Source organism: Urtica dioica, chromosome 2, assembly GCF_054948205.1.
Source record: "Urtica dioica subsp. dioica isolate 48M chromosome 2, U.dioica_male_clone48M_v1_H2, whole genome shotgun sequence".
Lineage (NCBI taxonomy): Eukaryota > Viridiplantae > Streptophyta > Magnoliopsida > Rosales > Urticaceae > Urtica > Urtica dioica.
In genome coordinates, this window is record NC_142757.1 from 52224170 (window position 1) to 52246733 (window position 22564).

At 34.0% G+C, this 22564-nt stretch overlaps 2 protein-coding genes across 4 annotated transcripts; both read right to left on the reverse strand.

Moving 5' to 3' along the window:
- Window positions 1-7653: 7653 nt before the first annotated feature.
- LOC149405525 (uncharacterized) lies at window positions 7654-8305 on the reverse strand. Its single transcript, XM_089606735.1, has one exon. The coding sequence runs from the start codon at window positions 8187-8189 to the stop codon at window positions 7905-7907; it is 285 nt and encodes a 94-aa protein (XP_089462861.1). The 5' UTR covers window positions 8190-8305; the 3' UTR covers window positions 7654-7904.
- Window positions 8306-16493: 8188 nt separating this feature from the next.
- On the reverse strand, window positions 16494-19867 carry LOC149405526 (PHD finger protein-like protein). 3 transcript variants are annotated; one of them, XM_089607265.1, is made up of 6 exons: window positions 19678-19867; window positions 19410-19555; window positions 18721-18879; window positions 17882-18142; window positions 16966-17574; window positions 16494-16869 (listed from the first exon to the last, which is right to left on the reverse strand). In XM_089607265.1, exons 2-6 carry the CDS (start codon window positions 19488-19490, stop codon window positions 16786-16788), a joined length of 1194 nt encoding a protein of 397 aa, XP_089463391.1. In that variant the 5' UTR covers window positions 19491-19555; window positions 19678-19867; the 3' UTR covers window positions 16494-16785. The 3 variants fall into 3 exon arrangements, with proteins under 3 accessions (XP_089463391.1, XP_089463393.1, XP_089463392.1); XM_089607267.1 differs by having other exon boundaries at window positions 19669-19851; XM_089607266.1 differs by having other exon boundaries at window positions 19659-19845.
- Window positions 19868-22564: the final 2697 nt, after the last annotated feature.

Consider the following 22564-nt stretch of genomic DNA (forward strand, 5'->3'; position numbering starts at 1 on the left):
AATTTTATTAATCTTTCCGTATTTTCTAAGTTTAAATGGTGCTTTAGTTTCGAAGAAAAAAAAAACTTAACGATGTCGCAAACGTGAAAGATGAATTGATTTTTCTAGAAAATATGAGAATAGTCATCGCATTTCAATCGAACACCGAGGTTAAATATCTGATATTTTACCTTTTATCTATAGTGAATTACACAAACTATTTCTTTTTAATAAAAGACCAGACCTTTTTTTTCCGGGTCAAGTAGTCTATTTGCATTCTAACACTAGAGAACAAGCTCTTTTTGTTAAAATTATAAAAAGGGATTATACTATGAGATTTCCAATAAATTTGGACCAAAATCCCAAGTCTATTTTAATTCAAAAGTGTGACTACCTATTACGATTTTAACCCTTTTCTTTTTTTCTTTTTTATCTCATACATTTCACTTTTTTCCTCTCTCATTTACCACACCTAGAATAAAAATTGCGGTAGTCAACGGTTCTTTGACAATCTATTGTCACTGCTGTCATCATCATCATACCTCCCTCTCTCTCTCTCTCTCTCTCTCTCTCTCTCTCTCTCTCTCTCTCATGTGACTTATTTTTTCGTTTTTGGATTGCTGAATCTTCACAGCGTTCACTTTTGCTCTCATAGAAGCGTTTGAAGAATTTTTTATTTTTTCATTTGAAAAATCTGAAAATTTGTTTAAAGCTTTATTGACATCTTTGTCAATAATTTTTTTTTATTTCAATATATTTTCAACAGACCAAATTCTTTGAAGATTTATTAACATCCAGAAAATTTATTGACAAAGATATGAATAAATTTTGAAGTGAATTCCCATAATCTTTGGAGACTTATTTTCATCTATGTCAATAAATTGATAAAGATGTCAATAAATCTTCAAGCGAATTTCCAGATTCTTTAAACGAAGAATCGTCGACGAATGTACTTTTTATTTGATAGAGACCGACAAGAAATTTCAGTGTGGCAAAGAAGAGAGAGGAAGGAGGTGAAATGAATGAGAAAAAAGAGAAAGAAAATATAAGGTTAAAAACGTAAATACATAAAGTGGCTAATCATACTTTTGAATTAGTATAGACTTATTGGATTTTGGTCTAAAATTATGAAGAACGCCAGTGGCGGATCCAGACTCGGGCGGCCCGCTATTATTTCCTCCCGCCTGGGCTCTAACATCTTTGGTCTAACATCTCTCTCATTGGAAGATTTAGCTGGAAAGATGCATCCTTTCGCGTGACATCCTTTCGCGTGACATTATTATGAAGATGTCACGCGAAAGGATGCATCTTTGCCACTTATTAAGAAGACCAAATAATTATGAAGAAGGCCATACTTATCATGATTTCGTAGAGGCATCTTTGCTCATCCTTTCGCGTGACATCTTTGGTCTAACATCTCTCTCATTGCTTCCTTAATTATTTGCCCGAGCAATTTAAAATGACATTTGTTTCTTTACAAAAAAATTGATGAAAATATTAATCTTTGGTGAAATTTCAAATTTCAGAAAAATTATTTTGGAAGATTTAAAATAAATAAAAACATATAAAAATGAAAAGTTATTTACCGAAATTCTCTAAATTATAGCAAAGAAGATGTTTTGATCACCAACTACCGGCAAACATATATGCCTCCAAAACTTTGTCATTCATGTTATATAACTCATGTGTAAAATGGCGGAATTTTAGCAAGAACTGAGAATAATCTTCAATTCTTCTTATATGAATTGTAATTTTGAAGAAAAATAAACATGAGCTTATATATTAATTGAGGAATTAAAAAATAATAATTATTTGCTTCAACTGGAACAGAGGGGAGTCCGAGCTGAGCTGGAGGCTTATTGTCTTGTTATGGTCAAGGGATCCAACTATTATAATTTCTTATTTTATTTTTTCATGAGGAAAAAAAAATGAAATTAGATGGTACACAAGGATTAAAATCTGGACAACATCTCGTATTAGATGAAACCCGGTGAAAATAAATTAATATATATCGTCTCACTTTTTCATATCGCGCAAGATTAAATAAATTGTTTAGACATGTCTCACACACGATGTGTGAATAATAAGTGTGACGAGATGTAATGAAGCAATAAATAGACAATTTAAAGCAGTGCGTAAATATAAATACACAAGCAATTGCTAACTCAGCTGATGCGATGTCACTGTCTGGTGAGATATTGTCCAATAAAAAAGAAATTCGTATACAATAGTCTTATATATTGATCACCAATTCAAAGCATTTTTTCTATTGCTAATCATGAATTATAACTCAGGCTTCAGGCTTCTCCTAAATCTGATATTCCCTCACAGCTTTCACTAAAACACGTACCCAAGCGTTTGTTTCTTTCGATTACAATTAATGTGACCAATAATCACAAATTACAACCTCAATCTCTATCACTCACAAGAAAGTGGAAAAAACAAGATAGAGATAACAGCATACACAACACACATAGTGTTTCTAATTAGCCCGCTAATAGTAAATGTCCAAAAACTCAGAATGTATGATGAAATGCTTGAAAAAAAACCATTGCGGGTTAAGTATCTCTCTTTTAGCACATCTGCAATTTCAATTAACATTTCCATACTTATACACGCATAGAAAAATATCTATGAGATCTTACACAGACAATATAGCAAAACTAAAAACTTACCAATAATATTGAACACGGTATAATATCGCGAGATATAAAACCAACAACCAAGATGTCTCAACATATTACGAAAAATGTTGCAAGACATTGTAAAAGAAATAAGCCAAAAACACATATAATAACAATTACCATTTAAATATTGTCAAGGATAAGGGTTTTCAGAGAAGCAAAATGAAGCTGGCAGTTTCATTTAGAATAAGGGTTCTTTACTCTTCCAATTCAAAAAAAAAAAAAAAATAGCACTTGTCAAGATAGTGGGCGTGTTTGGCACAGTTTTTTTAAGCCTGTTTTTGCTGTTAGCAAAAATCAAACTGCAATCTTACTGTTTGGTAAAACAGTTTTTAGAAAAAATTTCAAAAACGATTTTAAAAATTGTACATGAGTCACAAAAACTAAGAATCTTAACTTTTAGAAAAAGCGTTTTTGTATCTGATATAAAATTACTTTAATATCCTCACGTGATTATCCATAGCACTGTTAAATATTTATTTTATGTCTATTTTAGTCTTTTTACTCTAATATATTTATTTTACCAAATGCTAAATCAGTTTTTGTTACCAGCAACAACTGTTTTATAAACAGTTTACCAAACACCTTGTCAGTTTTTGAAAAAAACAGTTTTTTTCAAAAACTGAATCTAAAAGCACTTTTTTTTTAAAATAAAGCTATGCCAAACGATGCCAGTATCTTTGGAATAAGCATTTATGTGGTATTTTTTTTTTTTTTTTGAAACGTTGAGAGGTGAAATAAAGTGGACTTTTCTCAATTTTGTATGGGTTTGGTAATTTGCGTGGGTTTCGTTTTAAACGTATATATTTTGCCATAAATACATGTATGTGGATAAATCAAGGACTAAATCTCTAGCCATAAATACATGTAAGTCAATAAATTAAGGATTTGTTGATTTGGATGTCAACAAATACTGGAGTCGTTGACTTGTATTTTAACAAATATATCACGATTTGTTGACTTGTTTGTTTGGAAAGAGGTCATAGTGACTTCATTAGACGTGGCAGGATTAGATGATGCATATCATTTGTCGGAGAGATGATTGATGATCTAGTGGATTTACTCAAAAGATGGAGATGGATAGAATGAAGAGAGTGGATCGTTGATTGTCGATCTCTATCTTGGAGCTTTGGTGATTCCAGAGTGAAGAATCTCTATCAATAAAATTATTTCTTGATTCACCATTGAGGGAAAAGGATCAACAAACATGCAATCGAGAAAGAGGAAGAAGAATCAAACAAGGCTCTGAGATTTAAGTGTGCAAATTTGTTCCGATATCATATTTCATTTCATAACTCCGATAGAGGAATCGAATGAGAGAGAGAGAAGAAGAAGATGATGAAAGAATCTCCGACTTGAAATGTCGAGAGAGAATGAATTGATTCAAATTCAAAGAAGGGTAAGTTCTCTTATAAACCGGCTAAAAAAACTAAGCTACGGTACACTAGGATGAAGCATGCTAGATAAAAGCTAGTCTTCAAATTCAATCCCAAAATACTTTAATACTTTCTTATGAATCACAAAAAATTCTCAAAAGTCGTTGAATATGTGAGTTAGAAAGAGTGAGTTACGAGTAAACGTGGCCTAACGGTAGCGGGACGGAACGGAATTCCCGCTACCGTTAGTGAAAATAACGGGACGGGACTCCCGTTATCGTAACAGTAACGGGACGAGAGTCCCGTTAATTTGGCTAACGGGACGCGGTGGTCCCGTTAGTCCCGGCCGAATAATTTTTTTTTTTTAATCTTGCCGTTGGATTTTTTATCCAACGGCCTAAAAAAAGAGCCGTTTTTTTTACCGTTGAAAAAGAGCCGTTTGAGCTATTTTGGACGAAAATTTTAATTCTTTTTAAATCACTTATTTTTAAAATCTATAAATACCCCCTATTTCATTCATTTTCTTCACACATTTCTCTCAAACTCTCTCAATCTCAAACTCTCAAGCTCTCAATATCAATTTTTCATGGCATCTTCATCCCACAACCGAGGAGGTCGAATGGGAAGAGCTTCCCGAGGTCAACATATGCACCGATTTGAAGAAAATTGGTTGCACTTGTCTCAACCCCCCCCCCCCCCCCCCCCCGACGAAAACACCGAATATAGTTTCGATCCAAATTATGTTGCTCTTACTTTCGCCCATTCTGAATTCACCGAAATTTCAAACACCCAGTGCCATACTACCTTCAAATGGATCCTGAGCAAGCCTATCAAGCTCAAATTCCGCCATCCGAAGTGGCTTATAAAGCATTTCAAGAATACGAACAACATATGCGTGAATCCCAAAATCCAAATGAAGAAGAAGATGACGATGAAATCCAAAATCCAAATGAAGAAGAGGAGGATAAGGAGGAGGAAGAAGAAGACCTACCACCACCACCACCTCGACGTCGAAGTCGAAGTCAAAGCGATCTTGCCGTTAGAGTGCCACGACCTCGACAACGTGAACAACAAGAGGAGACACAACAACGATGAGCACGACAACAACAAAAACCCCTCAACAACAACAACAACCACCTCAACAATCACAACAACCACCACGATATCGACGTAGGTCCGTTATGTGGACGTGGTTTGAAGAGGTGTTAGCGAACGGCGAAAAAGCCAGAAAATATCACAATTGTGACAAAATCTTCAGCGCTCACAACACAAGAGTCGGGACGTCGCTCTTATGGAGTCATCACAAGTATTGCAGCGGGACGCAATCTGGAGCCTCGTCAAGCGCTGTAAGTAATATCGATCATGTAGTCTTTAGACGTGATTTAGTATAATACTTTGTTTCCACCGATCAATCTTTTAGTCATATCGAATCTCAAGGCTTTGTTAGATTCATAAGTTCTATAATTCCAAACGTTCAAATCATGTCTAGGAAAGCTTTGAGATCCGATATCCTAAAATGGTTTTTAGAAGAAAATGAACTAATGAAAGCACAATATCATCTGGTAGATATAGTGTAGCCTTAACCTCGGATATATGGACTGGTCAATCAAAGATGGATTTCATGAGTGTTGCAGTGCATAACATAGACGATGATTGGAATCTCAACAAACATATCATAGCCTTTAAGAGGATAGAAGGTTCTCATACTAGTCAAAACATCTTAGATATCATAGTTAGTGTTATAGCTGAGTGGGGTTTGACCGATAAGATTATCTCTGTAACCTTAGATAATGTCAAAAGCAACAACGTCATGGTTAGAGAGTTAAAAGATAGACTTCATTGTAACGATACCCTTTTGCATCAACGATGCGCTACCCATATCATAAACCTTATAGTTCAAGCTGGAGCCGCTAGTTATGATCCTTCCATCAACAAAATTAGGAATTATATTAGTTGGATCAATAGTTCAACCACTAGAGTAGACGGGCTTAAGAGATGCCTTAGACACAATGGCCTCCAAGAGCGCACCTTTCATCTAGATAACAAAATTAGATGGAATTCTAACTTTCATATGTTGACCAACTTTTTATCCGAGTCAATGTTATTGTTTCTTACATTAACAGTGAACATGGCGATGACGCTATTTCCGAATATGATATTAAGATGGCTGAATCATTTGTTTCTTTTCTTGACGTTTTTTACAAAAGAAACTTGTTATCTTTCCGTTGTTTACACTCCTACTTCTTTTCTCGGTCTTCATACTATGACCGCAATTGCTGTGCATTTTGATAAGTATAAAAATGAAACAATTTTTGAAGATTGTATTCAGGCAATGAGAGCCAAGTTTCTAAAATATTGAGGGGCTAGAAAGGTTCCATTATTATACGGTTTTGGAGCCATTCTTGACTGCCGATGTAAAATTGGTGGATTAAAAAAGTTTTTTAAGTACATTAGAAATCATTTCGACGATCAAGATTACATTGCACTTGATCTTGCGATGATCGTGCAAGCTTTTTATGATCTTTTCAGGGTTTACGAAGCGAAACTCCTACCGCAATATCGAACGCAGCCAAGTCAATCACAGACGCAATATCCAAGAAAACACCAATACATGAATGTGTTCGTCAACGCGCCTGCTTATAGCTCATCTCCTCAACAACATGAAGGTGGGACAAGTCAACCGAGGTCGAGCCCAGCCAACACATGTTTCCATCCCGAGATACAAGAGTACGACCGGAACGAGTGGATCAAACCGGATGACGAAGCCATCGACCTCTTGGTTTGGTGGAGACAGAACGCAATGAGGTTTCCGGTGTTGTCATCTATGGCACAAGACATCCTCACCATCCATGTTTCAACTGTGTCATCTGAGGCGACTTTTAGTAGTGCGGGACGCATCATCGACGATAGAAGATGTAGCTTGAAACCGGAGATGGTCGAAGTATTGACATATGGTAAGGATTGGATTCAACATAGAAATCGAGCACAAGAAACATTCATGTGCTTTGATATTCTTGACGATTTTGAAGTTGATTTTGCAAATGTAAACATCAATGGTTAGTGTATTTGTATAACTAAGGGATATCCCGGTCCTTGTCCGGGATAAATTTTCAAATAATTAACGAGGTAATGGGTGCTCTTCTTCCTCGCCGTCGCACCTTTTTAGGGGTCGGTGAGATTTTTTAGGAGCCACATTTTTAAATTGACCTTCTTTTTTAGTATTTCTTCTAGTAATTTAGTTTAAAATCATTTCAATTAAATCCTTCTATATAATTATTTAAAACCTTTTAAAAACTTTTTTATATATATATATTTTTATACCTAACGGGATCCCGAATTCCCGTTAGGTTAACTCCCGCTCCCGTCCAATTACTTAACGGGACGGGACTCCCATTTGGTCAAATAACGGGAGGGGGACGGGAGGCGGTAGCGAGAGATGTGGTATCTCCCACTAAGCCACGTTTAGTTACGAGTGAGAGAGAGAAAAGTTGCAGGTGTTATCATACAAGTATTCCGTTGATGAAAAAAAAAAGTCATATTTTAAAATTTGACAAATTAAAAAAAAAACAAATTTCATGTTTTTTAGTCATAATTTATCCACACAAAAAAAAAAAATCATCTTAATAAATACATGCATTATAAACACTCACAAATTTCACACATATGCAGGCAATAAGCTAACTCCAAAAGTACATTAGCGTCTGCATTAATAACCAAAAACAAAAACTTTTAATTACAAATTTTTGGTTCATACCCACATTAAAATGACCCGAAACAAAAATGAAAATCATAGCTCAAGTAATAAAATAAAGGGGAGAAGTGAAAAAAAAAAAAAAAAAAGGAGGATGATGTAATAGCTCATCATCTATCCATCTTCAACAACTTCAGGGCATTCCGTGATGCTCTCTAACGAAGGTTTCCATGGGAGATTATTGGCTTTTTCTCTTCCCCTCTCAATCTCTGCCAAAAAATCTTCTAAGCTTTTCCCATCTTTGTTGTTGAGTTGAGCCATCAACCACTGAAGCTCTTCTTTTGTCACCACAATCTTCACCCTTTGAACTCCTTTCTCTGTCTCCTTCTTCACAATATCTTCTTCCTTCTTCTCATGCATAACAGTTTCCTTTGGTTGCTTCTTCATGCAATTTCCCATATTTTTTTTTCAATATATAAAATAATAATAAGTAATAATTTCAGGATAATGAGTCTATTATCAAGTCTTTCTTTGTAAGCTCAAAGGAGGGTGATATGGCTGAGTTAAGGGTGTTTATATAGTTTTTTTTTATTATTATTATTAACTATTTATTGTTTTTCAAGTTAAATTAATGAATGATTATAAACAAACAAAAAAGTACGTAGACCTACTTCATTCATGAGGATTGATTAGTATTACAAATATATATTTATTTCCTCGTGACTTTTATGACATTTTTTGAGCAGTTTAGTGGGCCAAACTCCAAAGTACTATTGTCCCAGCGATATATTTCATATCCAATGTCTAGTCGTACAGCTTGCAATCATACATCTTATCGACATATCTAGTTTTCTTTAAAATCTTAATAAGATATATATGAATAAAAGACAGCCTCTTTTTTAGATTTTGTTTTAATAAAAGAGGAGAGACTTCGTTGCAAATATTCTTAGAGCATCCATTACTTGTCTTCCATGCGTATGCTATAAAAAAATATTCATATACCAACTCTTGATTTAAAACTTACACTCTAATATGGAAGTCTTGTTAGTAACGTTATATGAATATTGCTTGATATGTATATAATATGTATATGTATATATAGAAAGTATTTGGTAAATAACGGACAATAAGTTATTATCAATGAAAAAATGACCAATTAGAAGACGTAAAAGCTCAAATTATTATATCATGGTAGGGTAATTCTCAGCATAAATTACTAATATATATATATATATATATATATATATATATTATTGTTATGGTATATCTATTTTAGTTTAGGAAAAAATACCTAATATTCTTAGATCGATGTTCCCACTCGACTTATAAACAAAATTAAGCTGAGAAAATATTTTAATTAAAATCCATGTTGCTCTTTTACAATTAATTTTGTGAACAAGTAAGCAACATTATCGTTACAGTTATTAAAAATATTTGTGTCCACTAAATTATTTTTTCATTCATTCGGAAGAAAACATAAATTTAATTTTTCATAACTGAAATTTTAGGTTGAGATGTGACACTTCTTGCTAGAAGACTACATTTTTTAAGTTTAAAATGTTTTAATATATTTTATTTATTATTTAGAGTTTTAAGAGCAAAAAAGAAAAATAAGTTGACAAATAAATTTATAGTAATATGTAAACCTTTTCTCTGACACTTGGACGAAATTAATTGTAAAAGAGGAAAATATTAGGTCAATATTTATTATTAGAATATTCTAATATTCTAATAAAGTTTCATTTTATTAAAAAAAATAGCTCACCGAATTAAATTAAATTAATTATTTTAGTTACATTTAATTTATTTTGATATGACCGAAGTAAATTAAATTAACTGTTTTAATTCATTTAATTTACTTCGACCTAATGAGCTATTCTCGTAATTAAATAAAAATTTGATCTAAAATCTTAAAAGAAAGTAGGAGATTGAAAATTGCAATAAATTCTTCTCTTTTTACTTTATTATTTAATTAGAATGAAATCAGAACCCTGTGTTTAATAATTTGAGATATTGCCTAACTTTTTTGTTGTTGTTAAGATTAACTTCAATCAAATTTAATTAATAAAACTATTAAGGTTTTAACCTTGAACTGAGTTTATAATTCCCATCTTTAAATCTCAATCATCGATCAGAAAATCGCGGTTTTTCGGCTATGACCCAAATAATCACGAGGACATAAAGTAGCTATTTTTAAAAGGGTGATGTATCTAAATAGTTAGTTTAAAATTATGAATTCGCAAATTGTCAAGTTTTGTCTTAATTTAGTGAAATAATCAAAATGTGCAGTAATCTGATTTCATAATTTTTCTTTATACCAAGATTAATTTTTTTGAAAGTGATAAATTACTTATAATAATCGTCAAAAATTTTAATATTGTCTGTCAAACAAATTTTGAAAACGTAAATTTCGCTATTTTATTGAAAAGTTGCAACTTTTGCTACTTTACTGAAATTTTGCTAATCAATAAGTTTCAAATGACTATTTTGTACAATTTGTCCTTTTAAAATTTAGAAATTATACACATCTTTATTATGAAAAAATACACTTTGTCTCATTTTCTCCAATTCTTCTATTTTCTCTAATTTTACTTGTCTTTCCCGAGCCCAACATGATATCTCGTTGTAGCAGGGTAAATTTTTAAAATCCTTCTCATTATGTCGAACTACATTTAGTTATTTCTTCGCATACATCATAAATTAACACATTTAATCCCAATTTCTTTTGTTATTTTGCTAGATGAACGGCGATGGTTTGCCATAGTTTCATCATTGAGAGCTACCGTAGTTATTTACGAAAGTAATAAATATATATATTTTTTTTTATTAAAATGTCAATATTATAATAGCATACAATTGTAATATCCTACAACAACAAAATTTGAAAAGCTAAGATCACAAATTACGTGATTTGACAACTATATACATTAACACTGGTATTGTATAGATAGCATAAATATACATATCAAGGAATGCAATTGTAGAATTTGAGTAGGGACTATAAATCTTAGAATTTTATGTTTTATATAATTATAAACATCATCAGTAAAATTCTCAAAATTGTGAACATCACATAGTAATCAGGTCGGAATTTGAAGAATGTTATTCGGAAAAAATTGAATGAAAAACAAAGTTAGAATTTTGAAAAAAGTTATATATACAGAAGTTGCTCCAATGAATTAGCTAGCCAGGGATTATACTCCAACTAATTTTGAGATTAATTCAGCATGAATTGGATAGAGCCAACTACGACTCAAATTTTAGCAAATACTTGTGCATGTTTAGATTCTTCTTGTTAATATGATAAGTAATTATGTGAAGATAAAAGACTCCGCACTTCTTTCCACTTTATTCACTTTAATTATAGCTCCTTTCTTGACTCCCATTTGAAAGATTAAAAAGCCGAATTGAATTAACTTCTTGATTAAATAAAATACCAAATATTTTGCAGTGAATCACGGGAAATATAGGACAAAAAAAAGGCTTCTTTATATTGAAGCAACGTGAAAGTCTCTTTACATGATATGTATATATTAATTAACTATTACTGATGTATATGAGATGAAAACTACTTTTGTGAGTCTTGAGCTAGGAATACTATTTTAATTAACTATTACTGCTACTTTATGAACTAATACTATTTGAATTGTTAACTTTATTCATCCTTTTGGAGCTACTTGAGCTAGGAAACATCAACACGAAAGTGATGCAGAATTTCGTGGATTTTGCCATCCGAAATAAATATGCAGATATTAATTTATTTTAATTATAGAAATATCATTTGCCGACACAATTGTCACGAGAATTATTGCTATTACATATACAGCATCGTTATTAAAAAGACGGTGACTAATATATACGTTAAACAAAATTTAGACTCATTTGATACAACAAGATTTCACTATTATATCGATGGAAAATAAATAATTAATAAAACTAACAATTTCCAAAAATTCATAACACCGACGAGTTTAGTTGCTATTCCCCGCCAAGAATGTCCACATCAGGTTTGGCGATTTCTGACTCCGACCCGAATGGGACACCAATGAATATGGGTTGGGCTGGGATTGAAAAATTTAGGCAATGGTCAAAATTGGTTGATTCAATTTAAATTTTTATCTTAAAAGGGAAATTGGTACAACTAATAGTAATATTAATAATTTGGACAAAAATAGTAGCAATTATGTTTTTGAACATTTTTACTAGTAACGGTAGACTTATATATCTACAATTGATGTTAATTGTAGACTTGTAAATCTACAATTTATTATAAATGTATACTTTCATGTCTACAGTTACTAATAAAAGTGTCTAAAAACATAGTTGCTACTATTTTTGTCCAAATTATCAAAATTACTACTAGTTAAGACCATTTCCCATCTTAAAAAGCTGGCAATGGTCATAAACAAAAAATCTCAATTTAATTTTTGGATAGTCCGAATAATCCGAAAATGACCCATATAACGTAATAATAGTATAATGAATATTATTTGGACTGTCTTTATGAAATTTTGTGTTTGACTGGAATGAACAATTTTCTATCGTTTATCGAAAATTTTGTACATATAAAAGTGAAAATTTTCATTCAACAAGCAGAAATATCCATTTCCGATGTAGTTAAATAAAATTGAGAAAGAATAGATATTTTCGCACGCCACATGGAATAGAATTGTCACTTCTAATCACCACGGAATTAAAAGTTCCATGGAAGTGCACAATGATGGAAGGAACTGAAATTTCGTAGTTTTTCTGTTCCAAATGACCAGAATTTATGTAGTACACAATCAAAGTTATCAAAATTTAATGGAATTTCTAAACATATTTTAGACTTCTTAAACATTAAAAACCGTTATTTGGACTTGTGGTCTTTGAATTATGTTTCATTGGATAATGAAATCTTTTTATAATTATTTCAAGATTGAGCCTTTATTGCGTTTAAGTATTATGTTAACTAATGATCTAATTTTGGGTGACAGCGTTTTCTTCATGCGAAAGCTTCTCGTATGTGAATGACATGAGTTCAATTCCTATAAATATAAAATAAATAAATAAAAACAAGAAAAAAAAAAGATCTTCATTATTATGCAGATGTTTAAATTTTCATAATTTGATCTAGAGCTAGGGATAATTTAAGTATTTGCATCGTTTATTTTTATTTTTTAATTTTTTGTGATAAATCTAATAAGATTTGAAATGGAAGGTGAAAATTCGACAATTAGATAGATTCGTTCATGACCAGGCAGATGTTAGTGATTAGCATCTTTAATTAAAGATTTAATATTTTTATTTTCTTTGAAAATCTAACCATATTAATCTCGATAAAATTGTTGTCTTGCCTTTTCTTGTTAACTAAATCTCAAATTTAATTAAACTGTTCTTATTCTCGCAGAAATTGAGTGTTTATTTGATTTTTTTTATATTTTTTTAGTAAAAATCACGAAACTCCTTTACATTGGATTCACTTTTGAAGATCTTAGTAGAGTAATTTTATTATGTTATCCATGAACATAATAAAATGAATTTGCTTGCGATTTTACATTGGATTCAATTTCTAAGATCTTAGCGTGTTAAAAATCGCAAGTATATTCATTTTATTATGTTCATGGATAACTTAACCGACATGCTCATCTAATTATTTGGAGGAAGCAATAAAATAAAAATAAATAATTATTTGGAGCAACTATAAGATGTCAAACTAAAAATGCGTGGCTCCCTTTGTGTACCTGTGTGTGTCTGGAATCTGCGTTTTAATGTAAGAAATATCGCTTAACATTTAAGCTAAAAACCAGTTGATCCCAAAAAAAAAAAACAAAAAAACAAAAAAAAAATAGCTAAAAACAGAATTATTTCGCTGACTTAAAAACCAAAACTTGTGGTTCAAAAACAATTAAGCTTTTTTTTTTTTCCCTTGCGCCAAATAGAAGTGATGAATCATTTGGCGGTTTCCTCTTTAAAAGAGCACCGTTAATTTGTCTTTGCTTAACAAGTATGAAAATAGGAAAAGAAATTTTGAAAACAAGGTATTACATAGCAACCATTTTGGACTGCTTTGTGCTTCATAATGGTTACTATGATACTAGTGGCTCTCAATAAAGATCAAGATGGGCATTTATTAACTATTTTCACGTTTTCTTTTATTTTTTTTATTTTTATGTTCTAATTGTCCTTCAATTTTATGCTCACAACAATATATTTGGAGTTAGCTTGAACGTGACTTGTACTCGATCCAATTTTTTTAGTTAGAAAAACATTACACTTACCTGCATTTTCCGATTTCCGCTATTAAAGATATTGAGCCCTAAAATATCATAGTTTAAAATGATTGAAATTCCGCGGATTCCGGTCGGAAACCGGACCAGAAACCTTTTTTTGAGAGTTCCGATATCGGTATGTACAAAATCGAAATTTTTCTTGGATTCTGGGAAATCCTTTCACTTTTCGGTTGTCTTTAGGCAAATTTTCAAGCATTCCGACGGAAACTTATCGATAAATGATCAAATACTGTCAATTCTTAATATTTGATGATATTTAGTGTTCTTCACGAAATTTGTCGTTAGTTTTTTATGATTTAGTTCAAATTCTTAGTTTATAACTTCATTATTATATTTAATTGGAGCTTGTATCCAATTTATTTTTTAAATTTTTTGGTTACATCAGAAAATATGTTTTATATTTGAATGTGTTTTTGGCTTTTTTTTGTTAAATTAGTTGTAGAATATGAAATTTTATATAATTAGTTGATTTTTAACATGAATATTATCATTATTTTGATTTTATATCTTGTATTGAATTATGTCATTAAGTTTGTGTTGGATTTTTGTTGAATTATTATTGTAGACTTTTTCTATTTTTATCTTATGTTATGTATGAATTTTTTTAAAAAATATTTATTCACTACATTCTTTTCGGTAAGTACGGTATTTGACGGTGTTCATCAACGGTAATAGTATTCTTAACGATATACTTTTTCTTTTTCATTTTTTGAATTCCAGGGTATCCCTTTGACATACCTTTGGATACTAGTAATATATGAGTCCCGGAACGGTAATGATAACAGTACTATTTCAATCATTAGTTTAAATAGTTGGAAAATTAGATGTAATCATGACGATTAAATGACACTCCTTCGCAACACTCTAATCTCTAAATTATCAAGTCCAGCGTTTATAATAAACTAATTCTCTTGCGTCATGAAGAATTGATTCTGTTTTGTCCTCGAAAACGATATCAAACATTAAAAAAAAAACGGAATAATATTTAAAATAAGAATAGAATAAACAAAATTTGTTTCACTTTCATTGAACGGTGTGACATTTTGAGTGACCCGACAGTCTTTGGATTTAGGTAGAAATATGACTTAACGTTGCCAATTTTTTAAAGCACGGGATTAACACGTGGACGATCTCGTGACTTTTCTCGAGCTAACAACAACGACCTAACTAGGCCTTTGTTTAATTGATTGTTGAAATTTAGTCACAAGTCACAACACCATCGACAGGCCACGATCCATACAAAGCAATTAAGTGTCTGTCACAAGAATTGATATCTCATATTCTGGTTTAAAAAAATCGTAGGAATAAAATCGTTGGTATCAAAATCCAAACACCACAAAAAAAATTAACAATATAGAAATTAGAGTTAGTTGACATAAGAGACACGAGCGAGTAAGTTAGTTCATTTTCAGAAGCATTCTCTTTCAAGAACAAAATCGTTCGTATAAAAAATTATATTAGAATTTGTTGGCGGTAAAATTTCGCCTAAGAGATTAATCAACACACGCCCAAAAAATTAATAATAGAGAAATAATGTTTATAATAGAGAAATAATGATATTAGAAATAATGTTTAATCGACACACAGGACCAACACAAATTCTTCAAATCCTCAAAACAAATGCATGAGATTCGCATTTGACATTCGCGGAGCTTCTCTCCTCGGCCTTGCTAATATCCCCTAATCGATGTTTACATATGAACAAATTCCGATTAACATATTCGGTAATTTGTTTGATAGTAAGCTAGAGACCCAAAACGACGTACTCCTCACTAATTCGTCGTTTGATACTAAGCTTCTAGACGTTTATAGTAAGCCATTTCCCTTTGGCTATCGGTGGAATTCATCTCCATCTCCGTACAATGGACATTTTCGTATTTCCATTATACATTTCATTTTCTTATTTATACGAGTATGATATGAGATATAATGAGCTGATTACAATTCCAAATAACGAATACGTTCTGTGTTTTTTTTTTCAACTGAAAAGTGTTGTCGAGTTATTCATCTCATTGTCAATTGATTTTGATATGAAATCTCACGCTCCCATGTATAGAAACGTCCTCATAGTTCACCTTCATTGTTCTCATATGAATGTAAAGAACTATTCAACGAGAATCTAAGCCAGCACACCATGAAATCAATCTACTAAAAGAACCGTGAGCAAAGCAACTACGTCTAAACGGCTTATTGTTATGTTAGGTTACTAATTATAGGCTCCGAAAGGTAGTCTAGTTCTGAGATCCTAAGTTGAGAGGAAAATAACCAGTATCGTATTCTAAAGTTCCTAAGCAATCATTTAACATGTTTCAGATATTCATGTTTTTTCTCTTGCCAATACAAAGATCTATCCGTTTGTGTTTTTCTCTTTCGAACTTCACCATAGACTTCATTATTCTCTATGCATGTGATCATTCAATTCATATATTTTATAAACCTTTCAAGACCGCACAAATTAACAGTAAGCATTAAGCTAAAGCAACTCTAACGATTGAATAATAAACGTTGCAGAGATTTTAGATACATTGAAATCGACCGCAAATGCACTCTTACCACATTTTTTATACTGCTTACATATAATAATCGAACCCAAGGTCGATCATAGAGTCTACAAGATAACTGAAAAAAAATACTCAACAGTTCAGCAGACGGAAATGTCAAGCAATCTGTTAAATCCTTGATGAACAAGCCATCACTTAACAGAGTCTCGGTTAAACAAACAAGGCCTTTCAAGTCTGAGATTTGGACAAGCTTTGCAATAACAGTTAGCAAATACCCTAAAATTAACGACGACGTCTCTTCGCCAAGTTCTCGAAAACCTGGCGTACATCAGCAGAAGTTATTGCCTTTGAAGCATCAAAAGTCTCCTGCAAAAAAAAAAAAAAAAAAAAAAAAAATGATTCAACACATTTTTATCACAGCATGTAAAAAACACAAAAAAAAAAAAGAGATAAGACATGTACCAAGAAACTGTGGATCTCGTCCTTCATATCTGCGATTCCGTGGAGAACTTCCATTTTCCCAACGTGGTCGAGGTTATCGAGCAGATCCAACGAACCCCCTTCTTGTTGCTGCAACTTTGCTTCTCTCTTCTGCTTCGCGATCTTCTCATACTCCGCGATCGAGTCTTCCTTCCCCAGAAGAAAACCGACGCCCTTCTCTTTGTAATACTCGGCGCACTTTTCGCATCTGCAGATCGCGTCCCTCCAGTTCTTGGCGAGAAAGATCGGCTTTTTCTCGGAATCGTCGGACACCGTCGCCAGGTCAGCGCCGCCGAGCACACAGGCGACACGAGGACCGGCGTCCTTTTCGGGGGCTTCGCCAGCTGGAAAATTATCGACCGAAGGTCCCGACTCGGAAGAAATGCGAGGAATGTCGCTATCGGGCTTTCCTGAACCGCAAGCGCGATCTGTATCTTCCATGACTTCTTTGTCCTTGCTTTCAGTCGCGCGTTTCTTCTTCTCTGCTTCCCACTTGGACTGAGGGTATAATCTCAGGAAAGAGAAGGCCTCGGAGCACGCTGAGCATATGAAGTCCTCATACTGAGGCTCTTCTTCCTCGTCTCTCGGAACCTGTAAATTATGAGAGAGAGACTAAACTGTTTGTGATTGTGTTCTCAGCTATCTTTCTCATTAACGGGGAAGCAAATAACAAGACATAGCCTATTAATCTAAACATAATATATAGCTATTCCTATGTTACGTATGTATGTAACACTTACAGATATTTTTCACGGGGACTGAATCACCGATCAAACAATGGATGATACGCATGTTCGTAGTTTTAAATCAACTCGTTAGTTGTGTGTGTAGGAGAAAAGAAGCTTCCATAATTTCATAGTGAAGTTCTAAGAATCATAAAGATGATCGAAATACCAACCTCGTCGGAAGATTGAAGACCGAGATGCTCTTCATGGAACCAGTCTTCGCAAACACAGCATTGTATCATTTCTTTCTGTTCTTCAGCCTCTGTGTCGGGATAGGGACGGCCACATGTACAGTACAAACCTTTGAAGTTGTGGTTGTATGAATTCTCGGCGTTCTCTATATCTTTACTTGGGTTTAGCTTGCAAAAAACCTCTCCAAACTTTGAATTTCCACAATCACACCTAAAGTTTCTTTTGGTCCATAGTTCTATGATCTGGTTCAGCAATTATGCAACTATAAAAGTCAGCTGTACGGAAAAAAATGAATTCGGATGCCATAAAAAAGGCTAATAACCATAGATATAATGTAACTTGACAAAACAATTGTTTTCCGTTCTCCACATTTCTCGCAAGTAAATAGCGGATCTGATTACAAAAGAAGAGCTTGGTAGCTGAAACACACGTTTCCTTGACACACCTTGCCATAAAAAATATATTATACCAATAATCCCTTGTACAGTCAAGACATTAATTTGTTTGTGTAATTGTACAAAATAGACTCGAGTGTGTCCTAATCTGCATATTGGGTTAGGACGGGTGAATTAGTATTTTCATCTAAAATCACTTTTACGAGAAAAATTGAAAATAATCAGTTTAAGTTCTTTTAAGAGCAGAGTGATACGAACGTCACTCCTTTCAATCTAAAACCACACCTTAACTAACAGCTAATAATTACACTAAGATCTTCTTATCACAGAGTAGGCTAGAGGGAGAGAGACTAGTCTACCTCTCGAATTGTCAGATTTGGAGTAATTATTGAATAAAATGTCGATTTTCATTCAAAATTATATACCTCGTGGCCATCGTGGCAAGACAAGCTACAGGCAGTACAAACTCCGGCATTTCCATCGGGCGTGCAAGTCAGGCACGAAAATATTGCTTGGCGCTTCATGTACCCGTTATTGTAAGTACATTCTTTTCCTTCATCGCCTCCCAAGACCAAGTCCGCTTCCTTTGGGAAATCAAATACGAACAGTATTACAGTTTCTAGAAGAAGAAAAAAATAGTTGAAGAGAAGCACTACAAAACCAAAAACAATAGTAATTTGTGTGTCACTTGATTCAATTCCCTGACGGTTCTTCCTGATCAACTAGTCTACACAAACCCCCTTGAGATTATTCGGAGCAATCGCGGCATGAAATTGAGAGTTTAATCTTCCTAACCTTTCTCAATCGACTAGTCCTGGTCTATCTCTTCTTCTTCTATTCCTCCAAATTTCAAAAAAGAAAATATTCTTGTTTCCTCTAATGCTTTTTTTTTCTCCCGACAACATCCTTATATAAATTAAACATAAGCCAGAAAAATCCTATTAGCTGACCCATTATTCTCTCCAGGGCAATGGGTTCTCTAAAGTTTCGCATAAATCAGAAATGAATGGTACAAAGCTCCAAACCCTAATGCAAAATCCTCCTAATAAAAACATCCAATTTAGCAATATCGTAATTTTTTTTTAGCTATGGCAAAAAAACACAGTGAAATTACCAGTTCTCGTTCCTCCATACCCTCCAAGAATTCGTCGATCGTAAACGTCTGCTCAACTTCATCTTCAAACTCACTCGTCATTCTCGCAAAATTACAACAACAAAATAAAAAAAGGAAAGACCTTTCTATGTCTCTTCACTCCAAACCTGAAACACAATTGACCTAATGCTCAGTACTCGAAATGACAAGGCAAAGATATACAATGCTGAGGAGCAGAAATGAAAAGTAAAGATGAATAATGCTCGGGACCTGGAAATACCGAAGGTACCTAATTTTGGATCACGTGTAACTCAGGAAGCCATTAGATTCGAAAAAAGCTTCGGAGGTGGTGTGAGATTGACGCAAACTGATAGATTCGGAGGGAGAAATGGCTTAGGGTTTATATACGCAATAACGACCCAGACATTTTCACGCTTCTAATTTTGGGTCTTATTTTTTTATTAATTCAAAATTAAATATCAAGCAGGAACAACAATAATATTGACACATAAATATCAAGCAGGATTATAAACCTGGCCTAACGGTAGCGGGACGGGACGGGATCTCCGCTACCGTTAGGAGCAGTAACGGGACTACCGGGAGTCTCGTTACTCATGCCGGGACGGGATGGGAGTCCCGTTAAGGGGACTAACGGGATCCGGTCGCGTATTTTTTTTTTTTAAATTTCGGTCATTGGATCAAAGATCCCACGGTCCAAAAAATAGAGCCGTTTTTTTTTTCCCGTTGAAATAGAGCCGTTGGCCTATTCCGGAGTTTTTTTTTACCCATTTATTTCTAAAATCTATAAATACCCCCAAATTCATTCATTTTCTTCACACCTTTCTCTCAAACTCTCTCAAATTCTCTCAATTTCAATCTCAGATTCTCTCAATCTCTCCCGATTTTAATCTCAAATTATCTCAAACGCTTTCAATTTTTCATGGCATCCTCATCCCACAACCGAGGAGGTCGAAGGGGAAGAGCTTCGCGAGGTGAACGAATGCACAGTTTTGAAGAAAATTGGTTGCACTTGTCTCAAAACGCCCCCGATCCAACCACCCAATACTCTTTCGATTCAAATTATGTTGCTCCTACTTTCGGCCATTCGGAATTCACCGAAATTCCAAACACCCAAGTGCCATACTACCCTCAAATGGATCCCGAGCAAGCCTATCAAGCTCAAATTCCGTCATCCGAAGTGGCTTTTCAAGAATTACAAGTATTCGAGCAACATTATCGTGAATCCCAAAATCCAAATGAAGAAGAAGATGACGATGAAACCCAAAATCCAAATGAAGAAGAGGAGGAGGAGGAAGAAGAAGACCTACCACCACCACCACCTCAACGTCGAAGTCAAGTTCCACGACCTCGACAACGTGAACAACAAGAGGAGATACAACAACGACGACAACGACGAGCACGACAAGAACAACAACAACAACAACAACATGAAGGTGCTCAACAACAACAACAACCACCTCAACAACAATAACCACCACGACGTCGTGCTAGGTCCATGGTGTGGACTTTCTTTGAAGATGTGATTGCGAACGGCGAAAAGCCGAAAAATGTCACAGTTGTGGCAAAATCTTCAGCGCTCACAACACAAGAGTCGGGACGTCGCTATTGTGGAGTCATCACAGGAACTGCCAGGGGACGTAATCTGGAGCTTCGTCAAGCCAGATAAGTCACATCGATCCTGTAAGCTTTAGACGTGATTTAGTTGAATATTTTGTTTCCACCGATCAATCTTTTAGTCATATCGTATCTCAAGGCTTCGTTAGATTCATGAGTTCTATAATTCCAAACGTTCAAATAATGTCTAGGAAAGCCTTGAGATCTGATATCCTAAAATGATTTTTAGGAGAAAAGGAACAAATGAAACAAACAATATCATCTGGTAGGTATAGCGTTGCCTTAACCTCGGATATCTGGACTGGTCAATCTAAGATGGATTTCATGAGCGTTGTAGTGCATAATATAGACGACGATTGGAACCTCAACAAACGTATCATAGCCTTTAGGAGGATAGAAGGTTCTCACACTGGTGAAAACATCTTAGACATCATAGTTAGTGTTATAGCTGAGTGGGGTTTGACCGATAAGATTATATCTGTAACCTTAGATAATGTCACAAGCAACAACGCCATGATTAGAGAGTTAAAGGAGAAACTTAATGTTGACGATACCCTTTTGCATCAACGTTGTGCTACCCATATCATAAACCTCATAGTTCAAGCCGGAGCCGCTAGTTATGACCATTCGATCAACAAGATTAGGAATTACATTAATTGGATAAATAGTTCAACCTCTAGAGTAGATGAGCTTAAGAGACGCCTTAGAGTAAACGGTCTCCAAGAGCGCACATTTCACCTAGATAACAAAATTAGGGGGAATTCTACCTTTCTCATGTTGACCAACTTCTTATCCGAGCATTACGTCGATGTTATTGTTTCTTACATTAACAGCGAACATGGCGAAAACGCTATATCCGAATATAATATTAGGATGGCTAAATCATTTGTTTCTTTTCTCGATATTTTTTTATAAAGAAACTTGTTATCTCTCTGCTGTTTACACTCCTACTTCTTTTCTCGGTCTTCATACTATGACCGCAATTGCTGTGCATCTTGATAAATATAAAAACGAAACAATTTTTGAAGATTGTATTCAAGCAATGAGAGCCAAGTTTCTAAAATATTGGGGGGCTGGAAAGGTCCCATTACTACACGGTTTTGGAGCCATTCTAGACGTCCAATGTAAAATTGGTGGTTTAAAAAAAATTCTTAAGTACATTAGAAACCATTTCGAGGACCAAGATTACGTTGCACTTAATCTCGCGAGGATCGTGCAAGCTTTTTATGATCTTTTCAGGGTATACGATGCGAAACTCCTACCGTAATATCGAGCACAAGCATCTCAATCACAGACGCAGTATCCAAGAAGACTGATATACACGAATGTCTTCGTCAATGCGCCCGCTTACAGCCCATCGCCTCAACAACAAGAAGCTGAGACAAGTCAGACGAGGTCGAGCGCAACCGACACACGGTCCCATCCGGAGATCCAAGAGTACGATCGGAACGAGTGGGTCAAACCGGATGACGAAGCCATCGACCTATTGGTTTGGTGGAGACAGAATGCGAGGAGGTTCCCGGTCTTGTCGTCTATGGCAC

Excerpts from the sequence above, each read along its gene's own strand:
- LOC149405525 (XM_089606735.1), bottom strand. The coding sequence starts at position 8,189 with ATGGGAAATTGCATGAAGAAGCAACCAAAGGAAACTGTTATGCATGAG.
- LOC149405526 (XM_089607265.1), bottom strand. The coding sequence starts at position 19,490 with ATGACGAGTGAGTTTGAAGATGAAGTTGAGCAGACGTTTACGATCGAC. Across the intron at positions 18,880-19,409 it reads GTATGGAGGAACGAGAACTG|GAAGCGGACTTGGTCTTGGG; the intron begins GTAATTTCACTG and ends GATTTCCCAAAG. Across the intron at positions 16,870-16,965 it reads ACGAGATCCACAGTTTCTTG|GAGACTTTTGATGCTTCAAA; the intron begins GTACATGTCTTA and ends TTTTTTTTGCAG.